At 40.7% G+C, this 19,588-nt stretch overlaps 1 protein-coding gene across 1 annotated transcript; it reads left to right on the plus strand.

Moving 5' to 3' along the window:
• The first annotated feature begins 1,363 nt into the window (after positions 1–1,363).
• Positions 1,364–18,762, plus strand: chaf1a (chromatin assembly factor 1, subunit A (p150)). The gene is made up of 17 exons (XM_034229809.1): positions 1,364–1,425; positions 1,559–1,689; positions 2,929–2,976; positions 3,187–3,815; positions 4,222–4,284; positions 5,119–5,363; positions 6,228–6,309; positions 6,415–6,483; positions 6,685–6,896; positions 7,997–8,165; positions 8,457–8,537; positions 10,191–10,301; positions 11,122–11,374; positions 14,454–14,607; positions 16,486–16,804; positions 16,947–17,025; positions 17,873–18,762. Exons 1-17 carry the CDS (start codon positions 1,376–1,378, stop codon positions 17,980–17,982), a joined length of 2,805 nt encoding a protein of 934 aa, XP_034085700.1. The 5' UTR covers positions 1,364–1,375; the 3' UTR covers positions 17,983–18,762.
• The last annotated feature ends 826 nt before the right edge of the window (positions 18,763–19,588 follow it).

Raw genomic sequence — 19,588 nt, forward strand, 5'->3', positions numbered from 1 at the left:
TGTGGGGGTAGTTTCAGTAGTACTGAGTCCAACAGGATCAATCTCACGAATAACTAATGGAAACAAAAAATAATTCCCTCATCAAACTTAGCAGAAGTGGCTTGATTTTGTTCTCAGCAGGGGATTTTGACAGAGGATTTCTCAATAAATACACAGTAAAAGTACTTCAATGTATTGTAAGTAGTAGGCTAATACGAAGTCAAACAGTATCAATTTCATTAAGAACTAATGGTAAAATTATATTTGTATCACTCATCAAAGATAGCAGAAAAACATGCATTATGTACTATGGAGGGGACTTTGACAGAGGATTACTCACAAAGTACACAGCAAAAGTAGGCTACTTCATTTTATTTCTGGTAGAAGTCAAACTAGAACCGAGTCCAACAGTGTCCGTTTCCTTAAGAACTTGTGGTAAAACATATTTGTATCACTCGTCAAATATAGCAGGAACAATGAAGAGCAGCTGATTTGAAAAAAAAACTGCGAGAGACGGCGGAGTGACCGCAGTGCAGAATCGCTGTATAGTTTAAATCTCCTAACAATGTTGTCCATTTTAGACATAGGCTTATTATATGTAGGCCTACAGCCCTTAATAACATCCATTTTCTGGGCTCAATATGTGTCTTGGCCGTTTTCGTTGTGATCGCTAAATTCCCCGTGTTTATAATAATCACCGGTCCTTCAGCAGGATACTGTAGTGATTCAAAGTGTGATCTTAGCAAACGAGTGCTTTTGTTTTGAAATCACTTCCGTGAGTTTCGCCCCGCCCCTCGCTCCAATGACCATTTGACCATTTAGTAAGGTAAAAAGCAAAAAGCAAAAACGCCTCTCAGACGCTCTTCCGTTTACGTGTTTAATAAAGAAAAACAATTAGACGGTAGATACACGGATTACAGGAGTTTCATAACGAAATATAACCCTAATTCGTGATGAGAACGGTTGATTGAAAGTGTACCCAAAATCGTACTACTTTCTTTCATTATATTTTCTCACAACCTCACAACATGGCAACCATAACTTCTGTAAATCAAGCTCCCCAGCCAATCACAAAGCCCAAGACATCAGCCAGAAGGCGTGGCCTTCCAGATTTAGTTGCCATCTCTCGTTTTCAAGCACAGGGTGTCCCGAACAGGGTGGAGATAGTATATTTTCTTAGAAAACACAAGACGTAAGACACAATGAGCCAATATAATTATACCGTTCTGTGGCCATAAAGTTCCAACTATTTTAGTTATAATGTTTTTTTAAATGTCCCAAAGCGCTTCATTTCACAAAACACCCACGTAAACGCACAACGCAGTTGTACAAAACAAGCGCCTCAACGGGGGATCAGTAACTTGGCTTTGACCAATCAGCTACGGTGATTGATGCAATGACACACTCCCGCCAATTCCGACTTGGGAGCGCGAGGCAGGCAGTGGGGTAAACTAAGGGACTGTGTGGAAGATGCGGAAAGAGAATGCGTTATGTTTTATGTGAATAAATTAGAAATACATGTCGTTTAGATAGCAGTATAGTATTTGATTTGTTGTCGGTTGCATTCTCTGTTTTTTAGGCTACCTGTACCGTTGTTTTTTTACGGAGAATTCATAAACGAGTGGAACACCGGCTTAGTGGTTGGGATGTTGGCGGCGGAAACTCCATCTGTGGACGGACATCTGGCAGCATCGACTCCCCGAAGAAGAGGTACAACGTTATTGCTTTCTATGAATTAAGTTGTAGGCAGTTGAAACATCTTGCCGCAATGAACAATCTACATTTATAATACGGTCATAATGCAGTTCTGCAGGTTAGCGTCCACAAACAGAGGAAACACATAAATATGTGTTGCTTAAGGTTAGGTTTGTCGTTGGTTAACGTTTTCCTGCTGATAAAGGTTAACTAACGTTGAGTAACGATGGTGACAATGTTACAAGGCAGACGTTAACTGATATAAACATCTGCCAACTTGCCCAACATTAAAGCTAGCTATGTAAAGCTAGCTTGCTGCTCAGCATTACAGATGTTAACATCAATTCGTCAACATTAACATCAAAGTAATGACAACGTTGGTTAGGCCTCATACCAACATTGTTTCAATTCACCCTACTATTCGGACTCGAGCGTGTTTCTGAGTGACTGTTACCGTTTCTCTGCTAGGTCATAGAGGTGCCTAACTGTAGCCAGTTTTGTGAGGTTAGCAGACAAGCTAGTCTCATTAGCAATTTTGATTTGGTCAAACTCATATGAAAGCTGTTTTCAAAGGTGTCACTCCAGAGCGGCTACGTTCTTGCTTTCTTTCACATACCCAAAGTTATTGGGAATATACTTACGTTAATGTTACAATGCGAAGTTTTCAGCATTGTGGTCAGGCGTGCACCTTTGCCTGACAGCCCTATGAACGAGTGCCTGCTCTGCGGACCCGACTGGGCCTGCAGCACAGACTAATAATACACCGGTTGGCGGGAGAGCAAACCAAACACAACCACTAAATTCAATGCAACACTGTAACGTTTGGACGCCAACGTTGCAAAGGAATTCAATGCAACAATTTCTAAAAGTAATACTTTTAAGACGTGTGGTATTGGATTGACTATCACATCAATACATGGTGGTTCGATTGTGTAAACCCAAAGTGCATTAGCGTCACCGGCATCTTGTTAATACAGCAGTAAACTAATGTGACGTTGCTCTTCACAATTTAATTTGGCTGAGTGGGTCCTAGGTGTTTTTTTTTTTTTAAAGATTGTAATTCAAAAGAGTTTCATACTTAAACGTTGTATTTAAAGTTGAAATCATTCTTAGTCAACATTGTGTTTTTACATTCTGCAAAAATCCCATCAGTTCCACAATTGTCAAAATGAACACATCAAGGTTGATCATGTTGAAGTGAAGATGTGGTGCCAATTATTATTTTCTAATGTGCTATTTGTTTTCCTTTTTCAGGCATGGATTGTAAGTCGAGTAAAAATGCCAACAAAAAACTTATCCAAGGTAAATTCAACTTCATATTTAACACTATTTCAATGTTATTTAATTTAATAAGAAATATAATGATAGCTTTTGGTTGCATAGTTGTACTGTCAATGTATTGACTGTTAAATAACTTCTGCACATTTTTTCATCTGTATTATTCCCCAGTTTTGTATATATAAAATGTAGTCATACGATTTAAAAAAAAAAAAAAAATTATTCTGCCTGCAGCTCGTCTCCCATTCAAGCGCATGAACCCTGAACCTAAAGAGAACCAGCCACCTAAAAGCCCCTGTGCACATACCTGCCCCAAACCAGGAGACTCGGACAGGGAGAATGAGAATGAATCTTCTGCGCTCTCTCCACACTGTGGACCGCCCTTGGTTAACGGCCGCGGGCCCCTTGATGGCTTCCTGAGCCGAAGGCGCCCTGCGCCGGCGGATGAGAACATGATTATAGATCTGACCGCAGACAACGCCCTGTCTCCCATTAAGCACCTTGTTTCACCTGCTACCACCTCACCCCGCCTCCCAGCGAAAGACAAGCATCTGGGAAAAGATAAAACTACATTGTCTGAGAAATCCAGCACTCCTAAAACACACACTTTAGACTGCACATTTGTCGAGACAGATGAGGAAGAAGACGAAGAAGACGAAGAGATGGAGGAAGAAGAAGATGCTGATCTGACAGCTTCAGTTTTGCAGATTGATACAACGCAGGATTCTGAAAGTGAGACAGAGGAGCAGGAGGAGTCGGGAAACATGTCCATGCTGTCAGCTTCGTCCGCCAGCGGCACATCCGAAAGCTCACCAGAGAAGTCCAAGACTGATGACCCTACATCCACTTCTACACCCAGCACAGTATGTACATCTACCATTGCTGTATCTGCATACAAATAAATGACTTATCACCAGGTTCAGAATGGTAAAAAGAGCTTTGATGAAAGTTTTTTTAAATATGTTATCATAAAGACACAAAACAATTGCTTTATCAGTTAATGTTTTAGATTTTTGTTGCAGTTATAATAACAATAGAAACTGGCTTGGTTGAAAAAGTAAAACATCTGTTAATTCAGACAAATGCCTTCAGATTTATTATCGATTAATACACAAGAATATTTCTTAAATACCAACCGTATGAGAGTTCAAAGTATAGTACAATAATTGTCAGCATGGAAATTAATTATTGACAAGGCTGGTTGACATTGTGTCAAACACATTTTACAATCATTATAAGCGTTTTTTGTTTTTGTTTCTAACCTCATAGGAGCCAAAGACGAACCCCAAGATACCATCAGATCAGAAAAATATCAGAAGGCGCTCGTTGAAGGTGGGTCTTTCTCAGTATAGAGTGCCACAGTGACGCCTCCTAAAACCCGGAAGTAAGTTAGCATTTGACCACTTCCGGTTCCCTCGTCTCAGAGTCAATGCAATTTCTCCATAGGGTTTTGGAAAATAGCTGGAAATAAGGTCTGTGGTTGAGACACATTTAAGAGACGGATCAGGTTTTGTTCTACGACATTAAATACATCAGCAGTGACCCCGCTGGTGATTTTTGAAGAGTTGACGTGTCTGAAAAACGATGGTTGTTAACAAGTGGCTGAATAGGACTACAGAAGTTGTCGAGGCCGTTGTACGTCATTACGCCGAAGACGTAAAACACTCCCGCTAAGTTTGTTTGCCCTGTTCTGCTTGAAAGCAAGTACCTGCCTCCTGCAAACTGTTCAAACAAACACTTCAACTTGTACCATTTACGATCTGTATGTTTGAATATGGATCTTAAGTTGGCGTGACGTTGAAGCAGCGACCCTGCTGTAGTTCGTTTATAGCATAACGTTAGCATTTTGCTTCTTGCGACTAGATTTATGATTCGGAAATTATAAAAGTAGGATAGACATGTGGATATTATCCGGCTGAACAAAACGTGATCCGTCTCTTAAATGTGTGTCAACCACAGACCTTATTTCCAGCTATTTTCCAAAATCCTATGGAGAAATTGCATTGCGTTTTTGACGAAGGAACCGGAAGGAGCTTACTTACGGGTTTTAGGGTGCGTCACTGTATACGCTGCAAGTTGGGGTTTGAATATTGAATATTTGTTTATACACAACCTGATTTCTTAAACCTGTAGGAGAGAAAAACTGACTGAACTTTTGAATTTTAGAAAGTCCAAGAACAGGAGGAGAGGCATCTGCTGCGGCAGGAGAAGGACCGCCAAAGGGAAGAGGCTAAAACTGCAAAAGAGAAAAAGAAAGAAGAAGCTCGTCGTCTGAAGGAAGAGCGAGAAAAGGAAAAACGGGAGAGAAAAGAAAAAGATGAGCAAGAGAAACGAGAGAAAAAAGAGAAGGAGGAAAAAGAAAAAGCTGACAAGTTAAAAGCAAAAGAGGATCTACGGAAATCCAAGCAAGAGTGAGAGTTGCATTGTCCCTGTTACTCAAGTGTTATACATGTGGCATGATATCAGATACATGTGTTATAAATCAGGGTGTCCGCGGGGTCTTAAAAAGTATTAAAAGTTGATCAGATAAGATGGTACTTTATTGATCCCAATTTGGGAAATGTTTGTTACAGCAGCATAAGAAGACAAGGCAATGTACAATACCGTAACAATTCAAAGACTAGAAATAATCAAGAAAGTACAAAATATACATGTTGAATTTAACAAGGTATTATATATATATATATATATATATATATATACATAAATAAATATATGACGGAAGGAATATTGAACAGATTATATACTGATAAATCAATTTAGCGAAAATTAAGGCTATTAAACAGCATTTTCCAAGGTATTACATTTTGTAGCTTGTTTTCAATAAGTATATAAATTGTCCAAAGAGGTTGTATTCTACAGTGTGCCTGAATGTAATCATTGCGTAGGTGTGTAGTGTGATTCTGTGTAGTTTATTTATGGCATCCCGTTGGATTTGACATCTGAACAGGACATCGCACGCTAACTGCTTGATAGCGCGCCAAGGTCCGTTTACGCCGGTTGTTAAACAACATCGTTATGGGGAAATGCAAGTCTGCGTCCAAATGGTTGGAAGATAAGGAGGAAGGACAATCAATATTGTATATAGTCAATGTGAGGTGAAGTGTGTCGCCAAGGTAACCGGTTAAAACTCTAAGTGGCGATGAGGTCTTAAAATGTATGGAAAGGGTCTTAAAAAAGGTCTTGCATTTGACTTTAGGATTCCTGCATATACCCTGTAAATGCAATAACAAATATTTCTCTCATCTAAAAAGTGAACTTTGAATTTGGTTTAGGGCAAAGCTTGAAGAGAAAAGGAAGAAAGAAGAAGAGAAGCAAATGAAAGAAGAAGAGAAAAGGTTAAAAGAAGAGAAGGATGTAAGTAAATGTGGAAATGTGTTTGTTGATGCAAAAAGTAGAAGCTGCAACATCGTGTGTTCCAGATTTAAGATGGAGCTGTTTACTGAATCTTTTTGTTTACAGCGTGTCAAAGCGGGGAAAGCAGAAATCACACGTTTTCTGCAGAAATCCAAAATTCAACAAGCTCCAAAGGTTAGTAGATATAACAGAATGTATGTATTTGTTAATTTATTGCTTGATAAAACTCAAGTGCTCAGTGAAGCTGAATCAGCATTATCTTACCAGGTGTAATGTTTGAGTTGCAACACTGATCCTTTATATACCCCCGTTTAACTAAGATGGTACACCGCTTGAACAAACACAAGTAATCAAACTGCATCTCTGCCATTTTAGACACTTGCAGCTACGTGTGGGAAGTTTGCTCCATTTGAGATTAAAGAACACATGGCTCTGGCACCGCTTTGCCGGGTTCAGTGTGAGGAGTCTGTTTTGGAGGAACTGGACCGGTGTTTGTTGAAACCTGCTGATAACCTGAATGGACTGAAAGACTGGATCAGGGACGGGCCCCGCAGCTCAGGACCCACCAAACCTAGAAAGCCACTAAGGTGAGACTGGGAACAGAACAGTGGTTATCCATGTTTGTGCACAGTTTATCATCAGTTTGCCTCATGTCCAGCCACCTCTACATTTATTGCAGATACTTCTGTCATTCTTTGCTTTTGTGTTGACACATGATAGTTTTATAACCACTATAAAATACCAGTATGGGTTAAAGGTCACCTATCATGCTATTTCTAGGCAACAGATCACCCATTCTAGCCATGCCTCATATCCCTCTATTTCACTTCCTGTTTCAAAAGTGCTGATTTGGGGTATAAAGTATTAAAAAAAAAAATTGATTAAAAAAACGAGGGGTCTGAGCTCATGCGGGACCCGGCAGCTACCGTCTAAACTAAATACTGCCGTGATGAAACGCCATATCATGGATTATCAAGGATTATTTCTGAAACAGTTTGGAGCTCAAAGGCTTTCTCTCTTGGCGGCTATACCACAAGGTGAGTTCCTTTTTTATGTCCTGCTTCTTCACACACACGCTCTCCAGTACAGGTTAACTCTGAGTGTTAGCGATGCTAATGTAAACACCGACCATATTACGTCCAAAACAGTCGGGCATTGTTTCTGACAGGGCCGTGGGTGTAAAGCCAGCCTACATTTCCGATATTACGTCATATCGGACGCAAATCTGGATCAGCTCCGTTGTAGCCCCGTTATTAGAGATTTGGGTACGGAGGAAAAGAGAGGGTTTTATTTTCTGACGCTGTGTGAGTTCCCTGGCACACCGGGGACACATATTTATGTATAAAAGACATCAAAAAGGGCATTTTGCATGATAGGTCCCCTTTAACTGAAAATTACAAGCTTAAGTTGTTATGCATTTGTTCAGTTTCATATTTTTATTTTGTGCTTTAATGTTGGAAAAGCATTTTATTTTCTCACACAACCTGTGCTTTGGGATTATAACATTTGAAGACGATTCACATGTATGAAAACCTATATAAGACACTACAAAAAAGGAAAGGACATGGTAGTACAAAATAGTTCATGGTTGTTGGATAAATGTTACATTTGTGCTCCCTGGTTCATGCATTGCCTTCCTGAAGCTTTATGGTTAACAGTCTTCCCCTCATGTCTTCTGATTCCTCAGCGATTGTATACCAGTAGAAGAGACTAAACCAGATGGTGTGCCAGATCGTGACCGTTATGGACCCATGAAGCTGCTGCAGTTCCATGCAAACCACCGTCCAGCGTACTGGGGCACCTGGAGTAAAAAGAGTGAAAACATCTCGCCTCGCTGCCCCCTTAGACAAGACCAGGTACAATTATTTGGCAAAATCTGTTCGGTTTTTGTTAACACCACAAGTAAGAGATCCCATGTGTAATAAACATAACTTACCTTTTTAGGGTAGATCAATGACATTACATCTGAATACAATTAAAATCATAATACTTTATTATTTCTGGGGGATATTGGGTAAATGTAAGGAAAAGGACTGTATCAACTGAAAACCACAATACATACCCATTCTTTTCCATGATTTCCCCCCCCCAAAATGTCGACTACAATTAGAATTGCTTTGATGATGATCGGTGTGTTCTGTCTGCAGGGTTTGTTGGACTATGAAGTGGACAGCGATGACGAATGGGAGGAAGAGGAACCGGGAGAATCCCTGTCACATAGTGAAGGGGTGAGTTTCATTACAGGGTAAAACCCTTTTTATTTAAACATTTATTAGGGGTCCTTTTTATTACCTTCAATAAAAACATATATCCAATAGGGCTGTACCTGAAGAACCGAATATTCGTTCCTTGGAGTACAATTCGGGTTTCAATTTCGTTTTTTCCCCGTTTTCTTTCCGAATTGATTGAAATCTCCAATATCAACGTAAGAGCTTGTGCCTCCTCGGGGGGTGCTAACACTTAACCATAAACGTTATTGTTTACTTTCTCCGTCTTTATATGTAGATATTACTTTTCTCCGTTAATCTCCTTCAGGTTGTTTCCATAGCAACAACAACTTCCTGTCAACAGCGCTACCTCTCCTTCAAAATAAATAGGAAGCCAAGCCAAATTACACTTAAGACATATACAACTGCAACGAAAGTAACAAACGCAATGCGATATCCTTTTCAATTTCAAAGAACACAAATTGGGTTACATTAACAAATAACTATAAAACAACAATACTGTAGAATAACAAAATGAATGCCGTGAATACACCGAAATACACGTGTTGAAGCAGTTCGCTGCTGATTACTATGAGCCCCCCACGCGGGCCGAATATTCGCTGCTGATTACTACCGAATATCCGGAGCCCGAAAAATGGTATTCGGGACAGCCCTAATATCCAACAGTATCTTTTAAGTACTTTTTAGGGTTAATTATTGCTTACCTTGGTTAAGGCAAGACACTACAGGTGAATAGGGTAATTTTTTTAACTTCAAGCTATCCGCTAGAAATGTATCCAGTTAAATACTCACATTTAAGACAATAGTTTTTTGTATTACAAGGTTTCTGAAATAGCATGTTTAAATATGCAAATGAGCCATTATCTAATTAAATATGCAAATATTTTAACACATTTCAGGAACACAATTCTGAACATTGGATAAAGCCAGGTTCCATCTTGAGATTTTAATTTCCAGCGGAAAGCTAACCAGGAAGTGTTTTAGCACACCACGTGACGCATCTGAACGAATCACATTGTCAGAAATTGACACCAGCCAATGAGATTTCGTTTCTTGGTTTAAGACCCCTTTGTGCTTTCACGATTGGTTGCTGATACAAAGGAAAGGACCATATTTGGATCCGATGAGATTGTGCAGGAGAGACGGAGCTTTCGAACGATACCTCTGATTACATGGTGCAAACAGCGGTCGTGGTACTTTGTTACGTTAGAATGCTAACTTTTGGTGAAATCTACAGACGCAAACTATAGTAAAATAAACACCTAAATGTATATTTTGTACGTTTTCCTTCCGAAAGCCTGAAAGAAAACATGTTATGTAATCAAAATTGACCAGTGCATGAAAAACGATGTTTTCGCCTGCCGTGTCTCGCCTCAAAACGAATAACATCAAGTAAATACATGAAATTAATTGTGAATAATCAAATCATATGTTTAAGGATTGTTGGAATGCTTATTTAAATGAACTGGCAAAGAACGACATCTTTATAATCTGAACTTGTGCAACAAAGCGCACAGTCAAGATATTCACTGTTCGACTTCACGGCAGGGAACATGTGGCCAAGAAGAAGATGATCATTCTCAAAGCGTTTATCCTGTATTTAAATGGTTAATTTGACCGTTTTAAAAAGTTTGAATTGTTGATATTTTTCAGGAAGAGGAAGGAGGTGAAGGAGGTGAAGGAGGTGACGATGATAGCGATGATGACGGCTTCTTTGTTCCTCATGGGTACCTTTCGGAGGATGAGTGTGCTCTAGAGGAAGAGGTATGAAGAGAGCTGCTATGTTGTTTGTTTTTCATACATCTAATTATTTTTTACTTAATCTGACATGTGAGCATTCATTTGATTTAGCTGTTTTAGTTTCTGCTTCCTATTTGCACCATTATTAATAGGGATGCTCCGATCGATCGGCTGTGAGTCGGTGCTCTAAAAGTGCCGACCGCATGACGTAAAAGGATGACGTAAAATACATTACACTTTTCTCTGTGCGGCAAAACAAGCTCGCCAAAATGGCTTCACCAGTCTGGCAGTATTTTAAAGTGTCCGAAAATGACAATAAAATAGCGGTATGTAACGTGTGTGAAGCAGAAATCCTGCAGCTCCACCCGCTGAGACGGACCGGTGAGCGGAGCAAAACACACACTAAGAGTTAGACCTAACACACTTAGCTATTTGATCTACCTCTGGAACAAGCTAAACTAGTTATAAATATATTTATTCTTCACTGTCGGGTCACTCATTACTGGATCAGCGAGCTGCATGAGATACTGACGGGCTGTCAGGAGAGAGAGAGGAAAAGAGAGCGCTTCCGCTCATTTCTCTCGTGTATTTATCCAAAGTTAATGTAAACTTGAATAATGTACTTCATTTTAATGTAATAATGATGTTGGTTGTTGTTTGTGGAAGCACCAATGAATGAGCCCCATTAACTGAGTTTTAAACATCACTTTAAATGGAAGATCCCCATAGGCCCCGCCCACTCGATCGGATCAGCGATCGGTATCGGCCGATACTGATTCCGGTATCGGCCCCAAAATTGGCGATCGGAGCATCCCTAATTGTTAAAATGCATTGAACCTTGTAGGAGGGTGGCGACTTGGAGAAGCAGAAAATACGTCAGAAAGTGAAAGCAAAGGAGTGGGACGAGCTGATGTCCACCAAGAAGAAGATGAAGGTGCTGGACCCCGTGGTGAGGGGCTGCCTCTGGGAGGGAGCAGGACCTGGACTGCAGCTCTTCAAGCCTTATGCTCTTTGTCTGGTGGAGCCTTTACCAAAGGTAGACACCAGCCCCGGCCAAGAGGAGCTTTCACTCAGGAAGAGCCAGAGAGAAGAACAATGTAAGTGTGTATGACCACATTCTCTTTGCCTTTGTGGGGAACAGCTGTTCTTTATGTGACGTTGATCGGTGCACATCCTGCATCTCTGACACATCACACACACACCATTTGAAGTGGCACAATCCGCACAGGTGACATCAATAACCGTTATGATGGCTTTATTTTGGCGAGCAATAGAGTGCCATAGTGACGCGCCCTAAAACTCGGAAGTAAACTCCTTCCGGTTCCTTCGTCAAAAACGCAATGCAATTTCTCCATAGGATTTTGGAAAATAGCTGGAAATAAGGTCTGTGGTTGACACACATTTAAGAGACGGATCGTGTTTTTTTCAGCCGGATAATATCCACATGTCTATCCTACTTTTATAATTTTCGAATCATAAATCTAGTCGCAAGAAGCAAAATGCTAACGTTATGCTATAAAGGAACTACAGCAGGGTCGCTGCTTCAACATCACGCCAACTTAAGATCCATATTCAAAATTGTACAAGTTGAAGTGTTTGTTTGAACAGTTTGAGGAGGCAGGTACTTGCTTTCAAGCAGAACGCGGGGAAAAAACAAACTTAGCGGGAGTGTTTACGTATTCGGCGTAATGACGTACAACGGCCTCGACAACTTCTGTAGTCCTATTCAGCCACTTGTTAACAACCATCGTTTTTCAGACACGTAAACTCTTCAAAAATCACCAGTGGGATCACTGCTGATGTATTTAATGTCGTAGAACAAAACGTGATATGTCTCTTACCTTATTTCCAGCTATTTTCTCAAATGCTATGGAGAAATTGCATTGCTTTTTGCCGAAGGAACTGGAAGTGGTAAAATGCTAACTTACTTCCGGGTTTTAGGACGCGGCACTCTATTTCCAGGGCTCTATTATTGTTCACTTCATGGAATAGAGCCTTTATTTATGATATCATTAAAACCATATATTTTCAGCCTTGAGATGCCAAAATGGCTTCTGTGAAAAGGGTCTATGGAAGCTCACATAGTATAAAAAAACTATTTGGCACAGCCCTAGTATTTTGAGTATGTTTGGCTATATCTTAATTAGGGGTCGATATTCCGCATTTGACCGATTATCGGTATCGGCCTTTTTATCAAATTGCCGATAAAACTTTGGCTCTGATGCGGCCGTTTCTCTGGCTGCAGTCACCACTCTGTGTACACGAGCAATGTCCCGCCCACAGCGCTATCTGATAGGCTATTACTGAAGATTTTTCGGGCGGGAGCCAGCCAGAGAGGCGGGACCTTCTCAGATTACAGGCAGGTGCGAAAGAACGCCGACACAGACTGAAGCAAGCAGCAGCGCTGAGCGGCAGAGCCATACATGTGTTAAACCGAAGTTCAATAAACATCCCTATCCCCTATGCTGAAGTTGCAAAAACACCACGATCTTATGATCCAATTCTATCAGTTTCCCAGTTACACAGGGACGCGGGAAGTCAGTCAGAGTTGGGGGTGCGTGCAGCGTCTCGCAGCGGAGTAACTGTGGTGGGGGGGGCTGCGAGTGGAGCCTCGCTATTTTTCAGGTTGATATGTGAAGCTCATTAGCTAGCCAACATGTATCTAGCAAATGTTTAGCAAAATATTAGAAGTGAGGCTACTAGACTAACGTTAGGTCGACTGTAAGAGCCTCACTTTTAATAGTTTGCAAAACATTAGCTAGCACTAGTGTTTTGCAGTTGCTAGCAGCTTATTGGGATTTGATGCTAGATAGACAAATATAATAAATGAAGCATTATGTTAGTTAAGCATGTCAGCCTGCAGCCCCACTTCTTGTCTCTCTCTCTAACTCATTGCAGATGGCTGCACTAAAGAAAAGGGCACAGAGAGGAAACCAGTTGTAAGATGTTTAAAAGTTAATTAAACATAATATATGCTTAAATGCATTTCAAAGAAGTTGTGTTGAGTTGTGTTGGAGTTTGTGTTATTCTACATTTTGACACCAAGATTTTCTGATTTTACTGCAAATGTATATCGGTTCCAAATATCGGTTATCGGTCTCCTTGATTACTAATAATCGGTATCGGTATCGGCCTTGAAAAAACCATATCGGTCGATCCCTAATCTTAATGTATAGTTTGCTTGTCTTAATATGGGCATGTGGGCTCAAATGACATGGCACCTTACTGTAATTCCCTTAGAAAAACTGTATTATTGTGCCCATAAATTAAACAATGTGTATTGCCATATTGTTTAATGCTAGACTTGTGTTTGATACAGTAGTTACCATCAGATACAAGCATTGTAGTCGAAACTTACCTTTTCATTTCACACTTGAACTATCAGTTAGGGCTGCAGAATATTGGAAAAAAACTGACATTGCGATTTTTTCCCTGCGATATGAAAACATACAGAAAATGAAGAAAATACCGTTTGTTTTTTTCGCAAACCATCCTTTCTTGAACTTTAATGCTATACAATTTGTATTTTTTTAACTATATTTAACCGGATGAAGGATTTTAGTCACGGACGTCTGGATCTTAAGTTATCAGAGCAACAAGCTGAGCTAGCTCGGTTAGCAGCGCCGAACTGCCCTGGAGAAACACATGAAACTACTTTATTCAGTGTTTTTACCTTTAATCACGGGGTCAGTTTGCTTTGGAGATTTGATTGTGATTGGTGGTTTGCTGTGCATGCAGAGCCTGCATGTCAAGTTTTCCTTTTGAAGCAAGCAGCAAAATAATTGTAACGTGATTGTAATCGTGTTTGAGTTAATTTGCCTACTTAATATCGCAAGTCCTACTTTGTTTTTTAAATCACACGTCCACGCGATGTGAATATCGCGCATGCGCATATCGCGATTATCGTCACGACACGATATATCGTGCAGCCCTACTATCAGTACATAATTAGAATTATAACGAGCCTTAATGGCCAGTTTATTTACATCAGCTGGTTAAACCTTGGCCATCACATTTTGGTTGAAATTGTGAACCTGTATAAATATGTATGTTTCTTCTGAAGCAATCAAAATGTGTTCCTGTAGAATGTTGTATACCTTTACAGGTTTTAACAGTACATATCTTTCTGAGCTAATGACACATTCTAAAGATCTCTAATGCTCTCTTCTCCCGCAGTACTCAGTCGGCTGCTGCCTCTGCTGCACGGCAACACCAACAGCAGCAAGGTGATCATCAGTGAGTTCCAGGAGTTTTGTCGTCAGCCGACTACCTCCTCATCGCCCCCCGAACTGTCCAGCCCTCAGAGTCAGGCAGAAAACATCCCCACCAGGTAAAACAACCATATTACGTGATAACGCGGGGTTACTGCGGAGCGCATGAAGCAGACCCTTCACGCGATAGCGGAGGGAACGGGTAAAGGAGGGGTCGTTGTCCACTAGTTAATCGATCGCGTCGTGCTCGCGGACGGATATATGTATATGTAAACCTAAATGGGTCTCGAAATATACTTTGGCGGACGTTAATATACCTGTAAAGTCTATGTCTGGGAAACCCTGGCACATATATGTTTATTTACATTATATTAATTCTAGTGTCAAAGATGTAAAGAATCTTCTTTCTGAAGCTTAAGGTAGCACGCTGTCCACTTGCAACCTTTGGTATACTATTTTCATTATAATTCTGAATTCTTCTGAACATTTCCAATGGGTACCAAACAGCATGTACATCACCAAGTTTGTGAAGAGGTGTACTGATTAGGGATCGACCGATATGGCTTTTTCAAGGCCGATACCGATACCGATTATTAGTAATCAAGGAGACCGATAACCGATATCTGGAACCGATATACATTTGCAGTAAAATCAGAAAATCTTGGTGTCAAAATGTAGAATAACACAAACTCCAACACAACTCAACACAACTTCTTTGAAATGCATTTAAGCATACATTATGTTTAATGAACTTTTAAACATCTTACAACTGGTTTCCTCTCTGTGCCCTTTTCTTTAGTGCAGCCATCTGCAATGAGTTAGAGAGAGAGACAAGAAGTGGGGCTGCAGGCTGACATGCTTAACTAACATAATGCTTAATTTATTATATTAAAACAATGCCGGTCTATCTAGCATAACATCCCAATAAGCTGCTAGCAACTGCAAAACACTAGTGCTAGCTAATGTTTTGCAAAATATTAAAAGTGAGGCTCTTACAGTAGACCTAACGTTAGTCTAGTAGCCTCACTTCTAATATGTTGCTAAACATTTGCTAGATACATGTTGGCTAGCTAATGAGCTTCACATATCAACCTGAAAAACGGCGAGGCTCCACTCGCAGCCCCTCCCCTAGGCACCACAGTACTCCGCTGCGAGACGCTGCACGCACCCCCAACTCTGACTGACTTCCCGCGTCCCTGTGTAACTGGGAAACTGATAGAATTGGATCATAAGATCGTGGTGTGTTTGCAACTTCAGCATAGGGGATAGGGATGTTTATTGAACTTCAGCTTTCAACTGATTTACCTTCGAAACACATGTATGGCTCTGCCGCTCAGCGCTGCTGCTTGCCTCAGTCTGTGTCTGCGTCCTTTCGCACCTGCCTGTAATCTGAGAAGGTCCCGCCTCTCTGGCTGGCTCCCGCCAGGAAAATCTTCAGTGTTGATTGACACTTCAGTAATAGCCTATCAGATAGCGCTATGGGCGGGACATTGCTCGTGTACAGAGAGTGGTGACTGGAGCCAGAGAAACGGCCGCATCAGCCAAAGTTTTATCGGCAATTTGTTTTGTTTTTTAAAAAGGCCGATACCGCTAGTAAATTGTCAACGGGGGGGTTACTTATCCGACCAGCCCACCTCGATACCGCTAGTAAATACCGCTAGTAAATTGTCAACGGGGGGGGTCTAGGGCTAGTGACTTATCCGACCGGCCCACCTCGTCCGACTGGCCCACTTCAGTACCGGCCCATCAGGATTCGTCCTGAACGTCCCGATGGCCAGTCCGCCACTGCTCTATTTACAATATTAACTGTAAAGGAGAACTAAACGTAATCTACAAAATGGTGCGGTTTACATTTTAATAGCTAATACTATTTTTCTTTTAAAAGACAGTAAAGTATTTGGCTATTCATTTAAAAAGCTACAACAAACACTGCATCTCATTTGAAAATACATCTTTCACCTTTATATCAAATGAGTTTTCTTTCCCTCTTTCATCAGAATACAGGTGAAGCGCCTGATGAAGAGCAACGCTGCTTATGAGAAGCGCTCCACCTACAGACGCTGCTGGTACGTCCAGGCGGAGGTTCTGACCCGCTTCGGTCAGGATGCTCTTCCTGTGCCCTGCCAATGGACCTACCTCACCACAGGGGCTCGAGAAGAGTCCCGTGAAGAACCACAGGCTGCCACCGGCTCTCAGGGAAACTCCCCCACAACCCCACAGAACTCCTCGTCCACATCATCATCCTCCAACAAAAGGAAAAGCACAGGCAGCATGTCAATCACCAAGTTCATGAAGAAATGTGCTGACCCAGAGCAGGTAGAGAAAAGCTCTCACATAGATGTTTAACTGCAGCATTTCATTGAATCCTCTTTAAGATCATCAACTCAAATACATGCTTATCCCACCCTGAGGGTATCCTACCAGTGTCTCAAGTGTTCTTGTATCATTGGGATTTCAGGCAATAGAGGCAGATGGTTTTCAAGCCGACACTGAGGAAGATGACGAAGAAGATTGTGTCATCGTGTCCACAAAGACTGGTGAGTTACACAGAACCAATATTAAACTGTTATTGGGAACTGTAGTTGTTTACTATAAGGTTCAGATTTAATTTAAAGTGCACCTATCATGCTATTTTTAGGCAATAGCATAGGTCTCAGATATATAAAAAACATGTCTATGAAGTGTTTAGCTCAAAATACCAAACAGATCTCCCATTCGAGCCATGCCTCATATCCCTCTATTTCACTTCCTGTTTCAAAAGTGCTGATTTTGGGTATAAAGGTTTAAAAAATAAAATAAAAAATTGATTAATAAAAAAGGAGGGGGCTGAGTTCATGCGGGACCCGGCAGCTACTGTCTAAACTAAATACTGCGGTGATGAAACGCCATATCATGGATTATCAAGGATTATTTCTGAAACAGTATGGAGCTCAAAGGCTTTCTCTGTTGCCGGTTTCCACAAGGTGAGTTCCTTTTTATTTCCTGCTTCTTCTCACACATGTGAGGTTCACTGCGTATTTTAGGCACCTTCTTCATTTATTTACAAATGCCTGCAAACTTTTGATTAGATTTGCAACATTTAGTCGATGGAATAAAAAAATACTTGTCAACTCAGTTTGTATCATAAATAGACCCCTGCAAAGTTTCGTTTTTGCATCTTGCAGTGTTGCGACTCTATCACGTCGACAAAATCTTTCCTGACTCAAATATAAACACTTCTTCTGTGGTTCTCACTACAGTTGGTGAATAGTTACAAAGTGAAGAACAATACAGCATTGCTGTCACCACTCGCAATTAATGTTAGTTTCATTCTTCAGCTTTAAATGGATGCGTACATGTTATTTATTATAGAAAGGAAATCTCATTATATTTATCTCTCTGTAGCCCTGACCAGAAAGTCCTCCAATGAGGGAGACTGTGTGATGGAGGTCACTCCCTCCGACACAGCGGCCCTCCCGGTGTCCAGCGCGGCTCCAACCCTCTCCACGGCCTGAGGACAGGAGGCGGCTCCGTCAACAACGCTCCCTCCCTGATTAATGTCTCCTTCCTGGTTCTGAACGCTTCTGTGTCCAAGACAGAATCAAGTCTTCAAGCAACATGAAGCAGCACACTTTGGTGCAGGCAACCCGCTCAGGTGGCTTCTGCTCAATATTATGAGTTCCTTTCACCTTGTTGTTTTCTGTGCGTCGGGAGTGGTCTCGCCTGTAAGATGTAGTGTGCATAACATCAGAAGTTTCTGACTTGATTATTGAGGTTTGTCCAATGTTCATTAAGTGTGTCTGATTGATTTTTGCATGGAAGTGTCAGTCCTGCATGTTTGGCTTCGGCCTCTTTGGAGACTCTTCGGCTCGCGTTAGCAACAACAGGTTGTTGAGCAGAGGAAGGAAGAGCAGAACAGAAATGCCCAATGTTCATGAGGAAGAATCCAAGAAATCAAAAACAACATTCTTTACGGTTCCTGAAATATTGAATTAACGTTATCTGATATCTTCTAGTCTAAATGTGTACATATATATATAGTTTACCAGAAATAAGGATTGGGAAATGAGAGGCTGAAGTTCAATCTGTACATTTCCCTTACATTTCAATTGGTGCATTTATTCTGCAATTTCTAACTCTGACAACTCTCTGGAGTAGTTGCTAGATCTGTACTGTTAGGTCCAGTGTCACAATGTTTTATAAATATGTATTTTCTGTGTTTTTTTCCAAGAATACTTGAACAGGATAAGTTCATTAAACATGAATAAAAGTACTGCACTTTTATATTCCATTAATTCAATGCCACTTCTTGATGCGATCAGTAACCATTCACTAACTCAGTTAGCGTTTCTGTTCAGGGTCATGATTTGGATGAGCCCTTGTTTTAAAAGCTGACTGATGTCCATGGAGGAATGAATACGTTCAATCTTTTTACAAACCTCTGTCCTGATTATTACTTAATATTGATTCAGTTTCATGTTAACCTTTTTAAGTGCAAGTTTAAAGAAAACAAATTGAATTTATTTCTGTATAATCAATACTAGGGTATTTTTTTCTTTTGGTCTACATTTTAGGGGGAAAACTCAACTGTTTCAAAATGAATGCCAAATGCATTGGCTTTTATATCATAACAACTACTTGTGCAGCAGTGTGTAAAACTGCTCAACAACAAGCCTTTGGAAACAACACATTTCACAAGTCACTATTCGGTAGAGGCATCTTTGTCAGTGAAGTTGAATTTGCAAACACTGCTCTGCCCAGTGTTTGCAAATTGTCATCAAGTTCTAATTAATGTAAATGTGTTCTTCTCTTGAAAGAAAGGCTCAATTGGACCAACAATATGAACTGTTAGCTGTAATTCTAATGTATTGCTGGATTTCTGTTAAGTCCCAGTTCCTCTGCAGACCACAGGAGGTGAGGCAAAACCAGCTTTCACAGATGAGGCTGCCACCACTTGGCCTTCATGGGGGAAATGGTGTGTACTTGCTGCTGTGTGGAGTAATAACAAACAGTAAAGCTCTAGTTTAGTCTCAGACATTACAGTAGAAGCTCGACCCTGAATGTCATGGTGTAAGCTGTGATCATTTTCAGAGGAATACTAAACGTTTCCATCCAAAGAGC

This window comes from Gymnodraco acuticeps, unplaced genomic scaffold (assembly GCF_902827175.1).
Source record: "Gymnodraco acuticeps unplaced genomic scaffold, fGymAcu1.1, whole genome shotgun sequence".
Lineage (NCBI taxonomy): Eukaryota > Metazoa > Chordata > Actinopteri > Perciformes > Bathydraconidae > Gymnodraco > Gymnodraco acuticeps.